Here is a 10,370-nt window from a genome sequence, read left to right as displayed (position 1 = left end):
CAACCGAAAGGCCAGTCGGTACACCAATTTAAAACTTTGTTCAGAGTATCACCATAAAGGAGCTGGCCGAGTTTGGTGTAGATAGTTCGAAAACTTGCCAAGTTTATACCAAGTATAAACCTCCAAAGTTTATAATGGGAGTCTATGGGGAAAAAAGGCCAATTTGGGACTCGGTACCAGAAGTACCAGTAATCGGATCGCTTAGAAAAAGAGCAACAAACTTCAGACCAGGTTCTACAACATATCCGAATTTGGTGCATGTGGCTTGAAAGCCCTAGGAGGAGTTAGTCTTGATAAGCTTAAATAGGAAAACAGAATGTTGGCTTCTACCAAGCCAACATAATAAATAAAATGAGATGAAGCATAACAGATGATGATGATGAATAAATATGAGTGGGTGAAGCTAAATGTGGAGACATACAAGTTTCTAAAGTATCTAAGACCATTCATTCAGACCAGCAATGAGGTAATGAGGAAATCTCCAGAAATAAGGAAAGATTTTTAGGCTTTTCCGGATATAAGAATTAGACCTCAGTGCTTTGTCACTTCTGTTGGGATGGAGTGTAAGTCTCTGTAATTTAATACTGCAATGTGTGTGATTTAAAGTGCTGTTGCTTCATTTTATATGATGTGTGTACTTTAATTAGTTTGTGTTACAGTTTTACACAGGAAACCTTCTCTCCACATAGCATTATCTCTACAGATGGTATAACCACTACAGACCAATTCCTGGTATTTATACACAAGTGACTAGAACTGACTTATTTATTGGTGCATCATTTGGTTTCTGCTCTTTTGCACAGTGTTCAGTGTGAGAATGTTCATCACAGTTTTACCACTGAACACTGTTACCAACACAGAGACCACAGATTATTAGGTATGATCTCATCATGTAATGGATTGCAAGCAGAGACTCTGGCAAAAGTGTGGAAAAGAAGGCGCGAAACAAAGACAGAATAATCTCTTAAATGTTTAAAATTAAAAAAAATAATAATAATAAATTCTTATCCTTTAAATATATCCTATTATTTATAAATAAGTATTTTACAATAATTAAATGGCACATCTAATGCAATAGGTTGTGAGGTAACACTGGTATTGTTCTGTGTTTTATTGGTGACTCAGATCACTGTCACTGATACTGTTAAGTGATGATCTGTACAAAGTTACACTACAACAGTCACTTCCTGGGTGTGGCCTTCTAGAGACGTGTAAAGTTCAGCACATACAGCACTATTATACAGAATCGTATACAACTTACTGTACATAGTGAGATACACACCACTGATTCTCACTCTAGTTACAGGTCATTCAGTGTATTATATAATATTTATGTTTGTTTTTAAAGCATATAGCAATTTCCTAATTTACAAGGTAAATATTTGCTTTTGAAAAATTCTTTGCAGACTTATTTCTTTATATTCTTTTTCACTCCAGGCAGTTTTGCAGATAAAATGGGACCAAAGGATGAAGACAGACACTGTTACTCTGAAATGTTCATATGATACAATATCCTAACAGCGCACAACAGTTTTTACTGTATAAAGGTGCAAGGTCATATAGTTCTGCAAGCACTCCTTCTGACACTCGATTAGAAACAAGAACAAGCAGAGACTCTACTGAACTTACTATCAGAGGTCTAAAGCTCTCAGATTCTGCTCTCTATCATTGTGCTCTAAGAGTGACACAGTGATACAGAGTCAGTGAAAGGCTTTCCAAAAACTTATAAAACCAAAACAAAGATCCTCCCTTCAAAAAACCTGTTATCAGTTAACCACAGACACAAACGATTATTGTGGTAATTATGTGGTGTACATGAATAAAGAAGCAAACAAGAAAATAATCCACAGTGTGTTACAGGTGCACATTACATGAAATTAAGTTTATTGTACTTTTCTTGACCGTAATAATAATAATAATAATAATAATAATAATAATAATCAGTTTAATCAGTATGGTCACCGTCCTAGATGTACATAACGCTGGTGTAGTGAAGTTTTGTATTTTCTCCTGGTGTGAACAAAGGCATCTTGTCCACCATTTTAATCCTTTGAAAACAGACACAGCAGAATTAATTTTTTAAGTGAGGTTTTGTTAAACTATGCATCTAGTGTTCTGTATTAATCACAGTTGAAATTGGACATTTATCGTTCATATAAAAACCTCAGATGGAGCGGTGACTGAGCCTGTTGGTCACATTTAAGACACTAATTATCTTATAGTTTAATGATCATTATCATAATTATTCATTAGTGTTTAATTGTTCAGTAGTATTTAATAAAATAAAATTGGCAGTTAGTTATCTTTTTTATGTACATTTAAATGAACTGATTGTTTTGTCCATCTTTACCAGTGGTGTGAAACTGGGTTAAATTTGTGTTGGAGCGCAGGCTGGCAAAGCAGCTACTGTCAACAAATAGCTATTATACAGCTTTTTAATGCAGTCAGCATATTTAACATAGCAGAAATCACATACATTTCCTTTTCTTTTATTTAATTGTATCAGTAGTCACTAAAATATTAACCAGAGCTTGAGCTAGACTTTTTCACAGCTTGATATCAGAGGTCACGGAGCACCACACAGCATTCAATTACCTCTGGCACAAAAGTGTTAACTATTGGCTCTCCAGTTAATGGTGATTATCACAGGGTCATTAATCACTAACAGGAAATGGAATTTCTGCCTGTTTTGTTGTGTTACGACCTTTTCATGCGGGGTCTAGCGCAAGGAGTAACATTTTATGGCTGTGGTTCTTTTGTGGGTGTGGGTAAGCAAAGAACGGCAGGGACAAGGAAATAACCATGAAATGGTTTATTGCCAGAACAAAATAAGAGGTAACGGGACAACTCAAACCAAGAATATAAGGAAGGTTAAACCAAGAGAAAAATGAGACGGTAGTGACGCCAAAGAAAAGAAAGAAAAATAACAAAACCAATACTAACTCTTAACCCTCTTACCTATCTAATGAAAACAAACAAGAAACAAAACTCCAGGGCCGAGCGCCGTATCCTTCCCTACTCTATCCTACTTAACAAAAACATACAGGGGGTGGCGTACATCTCTTACCTAGTGTGTCTAACATCGGGTTACCTACGTGTGGTTCTATGGAAGTCGCGCAACATCTTCCCTGTCCCACTTCCTCTGGTATAACCCAATGAACAAAAAGGAGCAAAAGCTATTTAGACAGAGAGGAAATGCGATAAATTAATTAGTATACAATCGGAGTAATGTGGCAACAACAGCAAACAAAAATATAAGCGGAAGGGTCTCCCCTTTGTCGAATTAGCATACACCCTGCATAACGCGGCAACAACAAACAGACAAAGCGTAAGGGTCTCTTGTCGCTTCTTTCCCCGGCGCTTTTATATCCGCCGGCTGAAGTTCATTGCCAGCAAATAGGTCACGCCGAAGGAGGATTGACGTCTCCCCGAGCCAATCAGTGATCCCGGAAGTGTCTAAGAGTAAGAGATGTGAGAGAGAGAGAGAGAGAGAGAGAAACACCAACCCCCACTCCCCAACAGTTTTAGGGACGTAACATGTTGTCTCCATGTTCAGCATTTAATTTCTTTGTCACGTCACGGTTATAGTCAGACCTGAACAGTACCAAAGGGTCCAAAGGGGGAACACAGTCTGTAGTTTGTTTACAAAAATACTTGACAGATTTAATTCTTTTATTTAGATTTCATTTACAAATAGGAAATTTTGCTGATTTAATTATCAGGAAAGAAAAAGACTGTCATTCTGAAATAGGAGTCAAGTAGCGATTATACTGAGTTTTTATAACAAAGGATTAGTGGAAGAAGAATCCATTTACAGATGTTTATTGAAGAGAAACAACCAGCAAAAAAAGTATCCTAATAAAGTAAATACTTAGCATAGTTAAATGCACATAAGGAGGGTTCCCTCTGGTGGCTGGTAAGGGAATCTCTGGTGAACTCGTTACTGCTTTACTCTACTTTTCCTTTTGCTAAATTATCAGTTAACCACAGACACATAATACTTGTGGTAACATGCAGCTGAGAAGAAAACTAAGTATGAAGAGCAAACAACGACTACACGTTAAACACTGTAGTCAATTCATGTATTTTCCATCATCCAAACTATATTTTGTCTATTTTAACAGAACATTTAGTGGCAGTTGATACTGATTGCATTTGATACAGAATTCAATTATTGATTATTTTGCCGACTTCCTTTGTGCTTATATCGTTTATAAGGTAGATGAGGGTTTATATATATATTTTGTAGTCTTTGATATTATAGGAATAATTAAAGATGATGAAAAAATTATTTTAATATCATAAGAAAAGTGTAAATAAAACATGTGAATTCATGGCCCTTTTAGAACAGTGCATTTACTTACTGTGATAGAATAAATTGAAAAAGTAATCTCCAGTACAGCAGTAGTTCACCTCCCTGTGTAGTGTAAGATGAAGCATCATTGTCATGAATATGAATAAGTGTCTGAATGTGTGAAGACATAAGAGACACAACACTGGCATATATTTCTAAAGTTAGAGGCCTGAACTAAATACACTATATAGTACATTAAGTCTGTTAGAATTATTGCAAGTATTGCAAGTGCAAAGGCATGTATTTTGTGTGTGTGTGTGTGTGTGTGTGTGTGTGTGTGTGTGTGTTTGAGAGAGAGGGAGAGACCCAAAAACAAGGAATTTAACTGTCAAAATGTTAAAATATCTCAGAATATCACATAAAAACTCTGGTGAATGGTATGAGTGAATCCATGGCTTCTAAGGACCACATTTTATTATTAATATAAAATATTTCTACAGAGATTTTTAGAGTTTTTACTATTAACAGTATACAGAACAGCACAGTTGTCATGAATATGCATAATTACAAGTAGGTGGAGCTCGAGGTAGAGATCAAATAGTAACACTGACATTCATTTCTAAAACTAGAGGTTTGAACTAAATACTCAGGAAAACAATGTTGTTCCTCTTCATGGTGTTTTTCACTCTTGCTGATGTTGGTAAGTCATATACACTGCACACAAATGGATTCTCTTTTCTAATTAAAAGACACAAAATTCTCCATGTGAAATGTGTCATTTATGATTAAAATATCACAATATTGTTGTAATGGTTTTTAGCAGAGGCTGCTGACAATAGCATTAAACCAGATCAAACCAGTGTATTTTCAAAGGAAGGCAGCAACATCTCACTGTCCTGCACATATACTGGATCAGTTTACAGTCTCCTCTGGTATCGACACAAACCTGGATCAAGACCTGACTTTCTGCTGATGATTGATGAGAGCGGTAAATTTGTCACACGAGCTCAACCACCTCATCCACGATTGTCCATAAGACTTAAAAATGATCAAGATAAAAACAGTAAGAAAGTGGATCTGCTCATCTCCTCTGCTGCTGTATCAGACTCTGCTTTATATTACTGTGCTCTGAGGCCCACAGTGACAGGAAAACCCAGCTGCACTGTACAAAAACCACAACACATGACTGAAGCAGAGCCATGCTTTTCTCACAAGATGGAGCTGTTTACATGTTTACACTTTCTTCAGTCATCTGTCTATGCTGTCAGTTTGTTTCTGAAGATCAACCATCATTTCTGGACCAATAATAAAATCTGTTGTTGTTTGAGTACAGTAAAGCTCAAATGAGCAATTTAAAAAAAAAAAAACCTTGATATTTCTTGAGAAATAAAAAAATCTTGGATCATTAATGTCCTTAAACCTTTTGATTGTGCTATGTTCTAGCTAGCAAAACATAAAACAAACAAAAATAAAAAGTGGAAATTGCTTTACTAATTCAGAAATATAAAGTTACAGAACCAACAGAACAAACACCTTACATGCCAGATACTCAAATGAGGTTATATCACTGAATATTTACAGTTTGTTGTAGTGAACAACAGCAAGTCCACCACGCCTGACTTGAAGAGGCAAAAACAGGCAGAGAACATATTACAGTATTACATATGTAAAAATATATTTTACAAATACATATATTTGCAAAATGCATCTATTCTTTTTGACGGCTCAAACTGTATTTGGGGTAAACATTTATTTGTGTCTTAAGGTTTTTCTCCTTAATGAACACAAGATGGTGGGACAAGTGCTAGAGCATGCTTACTTACTTACTTACTTTTGTCCCCAAAGCGGAAATTCTTTTCCACAACATTGCACTTGTTCGAGACACACAACATAAACATAAACAGTCATAATACAGACATGTCAAGAAACATTCAGAATCACACTCAGCGATGTCTATTATTAAGATACGTAATGACTGAGGGAATTAGGCTTCTTCCAAAGCGGACCCTTCTGCACCTCAGAGCCCTGTACCTGCGCCCTGAGGGCAGTGGGGCTAGATACTCATTTAGCGGATGTGTGGAATCCCAATCTATTGAAATGGCAAAGCATCCGATAGCTATGTAGCACCATATGAACCTGTTCACATTCTTTTCACATACTTTTCACAATAAACCCTCTGTGATGTAGACTATACCTGTAATTCTATCATACATACTGCACAAATACGATCTTAACCCCTGTCATGGTTAATTTTAGTAGATACGATCTTTAAAGATATAACAGTTCAGATAAAACAACTGCACACTTTAAACTGTCAGAAGAATAAACACACGTCTAATCATAAACTTTTTCTGATGATACCTGGTGATACTCAGTTGTACTAATGTTGTATGTTTTATATGTAACTACATCTAACCTTGTGTTGTTAGTCTTCCAGTCCACCTTACTCCTAAATGTAAAGCCACACACTGGTGACACTGACATGTGAGGCTGTGGGGTGGAGCTTCATGAACGTTTATGATCTTCGCATATTAGTCTTCATAAAGACCTCATAATATTATCATTCAGCCAAAACCATTCATCATGTTTACTGTTATATTCATGTGTCTGTGGCTTTCACTAGGTGAGTTTTCAATTTTATGTTAAAATCACAAATATTATGTACTGAATTAGTGATTAGTTAGTTGTTGTGAAGGAAAGACAGAAAATGAGTCTGAATTATTCAGTACAGACTGTATTGTGTAAAGATTAAAAACATTATGTTCTCTTCTCTATGACAGGTGACTCCATGGCAGATTTAATAGAACCACTTGTCACTCAAAAAGTTGAAGATGAAGGTGATGATGTTACTCTGTCCTGCAGATATGAAACAAGTGCATCCACTACAACAATCTACCTGCACTGGTACAGACAATATTCAAAATCTAACCCAGAGTTCCTTCTTTATATTTATCAAAGTAAATATCTAAGTACCAACATTCCCCCAAGAATGTCTGTTAAAGTTGATAATGGAGCTAAACAAGTGGATCTGATCATCTCCTCTGCTGCTGTATCAGACTCTGCTCTATACTACTGTGCTCTGCAGCCCACAATGACAGGAAATCCAGCTGCACTGTACAAAAACTAACACACAGGTTTATTTAGCTATATTGAAGGCAGCACTGCTGGTGATTTAGAAAAATCTATATGCACTTTTAGGGGCAGCCTTACAAAGAGTTTGTGTTACTGGTAATTGTTGTATTATTGAGTGAAAGCTCATTACTTAATGGGATGCCAGTACTTTGCAGGTCATCATTCATCATTTGTGGAAATTTGTAATTAGAGATTTCTAAAGACAAATTGTAGCTTAATACACAGAGTAGAAATCCACAATGCCAGTGGACTCATGAGCCTTTGTTTTCTAACGGTGGGAGTAATTACACTTTTGAATTCTCCTGATGAAGGTTGCTCATGTGTGTGCAGTAAATCCACATACAAAGCCTGACAAAAAAAAAATCATACTTATTTTTTTACTTACCTTTTTCTGTGATTATGGCACATATTCCTTTTCACATAATTTCAGTAAGTTTATGCAATGCACTATCCATAGCTGCATTAAATTCTCATTAACATACTGTATTAATGAAGGGAGAGTCAGACCCCTGCTGGAGTCTTCAGCACATCCCAAGGATTCTCAGTGGGGTTAAGATTTGGACTCTGTGGTGGTCAATCCACTGGACCTTTACCTGAGCAATTGAAACAACTCTCGATCATACTGTACAAGCCCTCACAAGCTTGTGTGGTATGCATGATGGGCACATCACTTTATCCATCTCTCTTCTTACCTTGATGCACCCATCACTTTAGAACAGGGTAAATCTGGACTCATCACACTACATGACGTTCTGCCATTGCTTCAGAGTCTAATCTTTATGCTCATAAGATTGCTTGTTTTTTACAAATTGTTTGATTAAATCTCTCAATACAAATAAAGTTTTTTGATATCAATTTTTATTAAATATTATTAGATATTATTAATGTGATTTTTTTTTAGACCAAGTGAAAGTGTGTGCTGAAAGCCCATGGTGTAGCTAACAGTTAAGCTAGCGCTAGTTGACATTTAAGATAGCTAGCTTGATCAATGCGTGATAACTTAGTTTAACTGAAAAGCACAGGCAAACACTTGAAATCCTAAAAATGATCACCTGCGACTTTTGTAAAAATAATTTGAATACATAAAGAGGCTATGTACTACATTGCAGAGTGCATAGGAATGAGCCCTGTAACAGATGGTATTGATAACATATACAGGGAAACTCACCCTCAGCCCCCATTTGTCATTGCCAGTAAAAATGATTCAGAAAACACACATGAAGCCATGCCAACAGCTACTGCAGCCATTGATATGCCAGAGAATGATAGTCATTTTTATCTCAGAAACATTTGGCTCTTTTACCTTAAACTGCAAGGACAGATGATGATTCTTGTCTCTAATATACATACTATTGTTGAGGAAATGCAAAATGTGCATGTTAGGTCAAGCCTTTACAATAACTAAAGTAAGTTCTTTTTTAAAAACATTATATGAACCTATCAGATGAAACAGTCACTAAAATCTTTGACTGCATTAAAGAGTCAGATCTGTTCTCTGCCTGTCATCAGGGGCAATTAAGGACAACATATTCCAGAAATCAGACATTCACAAAAATGTTGAAATACACGGAACCCCAAAAAGTGACATTGGGAATGGATGAAAACATGACACAATAATGTGCTTACTCCATACCAGTGACAGAAACTCTGAAGAGCTTTTTACAAATCACATTTAGGGAGGAATACACAGTCACAACTGTTTGGAGATCCTGATGCCGAGGTTTTTACGGATTTATATGATGGACAAAATTTCAAATGTCATTGTCATGAGCAATGAACCACCGCGCGAGCATTGCCATAGAGACACGTCTCCGGAGTACTAGCGCGCTTCCGGACTACACTTCCCATCAGCCTCCCTTCCTCCTGATTACACCGCTACCTGTTCATCATCTCCCATTCATATAAAACCACGCCTGAACTTCATACCTGTGCGAGGTCTCGACTTGTCTTAGTACAGTCATTCTGAGCGTTTTCCTGTGTTCTGTTTTCCCGTTGTTATTTCTGCTTTCTTATTCTGACGTTCTGATTGTTTCCCGCCTGCCCCAACCTTTTGCCTGTCCCCGATTCCGATTCTGCTTTCTGTCTGACATTGTGTTTTACCGGTTCTGATCTTTGCCTGTCTGACTTCGCCTGTGTTTACGAAAGTAAACTATTGCTGCAAATGGATCCCCAGCCGTATGCCTCCTCATTACAGTCATCAGTTCTTTATTGAAAACCCTGAAAGCCTCAAACTGATTTTGTACCAAGATCCCTTTGAAATTGTGAATCCCCTGGGTTCTGCTAAAAAGACAACCAAAGTTCTTGCAGTCTATCTTTCATTAGCAAATTTACCCATTCGCGTTCAAATACTGATAATATGTTTTTAGTCTTGTGTGTTGAGAATGACTTTAAGCTTTTTGGAGTAGCCAACGTTTTCTCAGAGTTGTGACAGATGGAATAAATGTAGATGGAGAAACAGTAAAAGGGGGTCTACGGCATTGCTGGGGATAGCTTGGGTTCTCATTGCATGGGTGGGTTTACAGAGAACTTCAGCCGCTCCCATTATTTTTGCAGGTACTGTGAAATCACAAGAAGTGAGATTAACAAGGCAGGTGTTGCTGATTTGCAACAGTTAAAAACGTTTTACTACCTTATTACTCCAGATACATATTTTATGAGTTTTTTTACTCAGAAGTACCACTGCAGGTCTTGGTTGTCCATTAGCAACAAACAGTTTCCCACTTGCTCACCAGATGGCAGTGTAGTCTCCCTCCCAACATGTCTGTTTCCATGGGTTCCCTGAAACTGATTTTCTTGGCATCAATTTCGTGTAAGTATCACTATCAGCCTCCATTCATTTGAAACTAAAACTGCATAAGAAGAATCATAAGTGTATATAGACACAGTAAATGCCAATTAGTAGATTTTATCTCTTCTGGATTTTTCCCCTGGTGCAGCTCTATTT

At 36.9% G+C, this 10,370-nt stretch overlaps 1 gene segment (V, D, J or C); it reads left to right on the top strand.

The window, feature by feature from the left end:
- Positions 1 to 4,913: 4,913 nt before the first annotated feature.
- On the top strand, positions 4,914 to 5,641 carry LOC113653436. The segment is given in 2 exon segments: positions 4,914 to 4,994; positions 5,115 to 5,641. Coding segments are annotated over 2 exon segments (570 nt in total).
- Positions 5,642 to 10,370: the final 4,729 nt, after the last annotated feature.

This window comes from Tachysurus fulvidraco, chromosome 1 (assembly GCF_022655615.1).
Source record: "Tachysurus fulvidraco isolate hzauxx_2018 chromosome 1, HZAU_PFXX_2.0, whole genome shotgun sequence".
In the NCBI taxonomy this organism is placed as follows: domain Eukaryota; kingdom Metazoa; phylum Chordata; class Actinopteri; order Siluriformes; family Bagridae; genus Tachysurus; species Tachysurus fulvidraco.
This window is presented reverse-complemented; position numbering and strand designations above follow the sequence as displayed.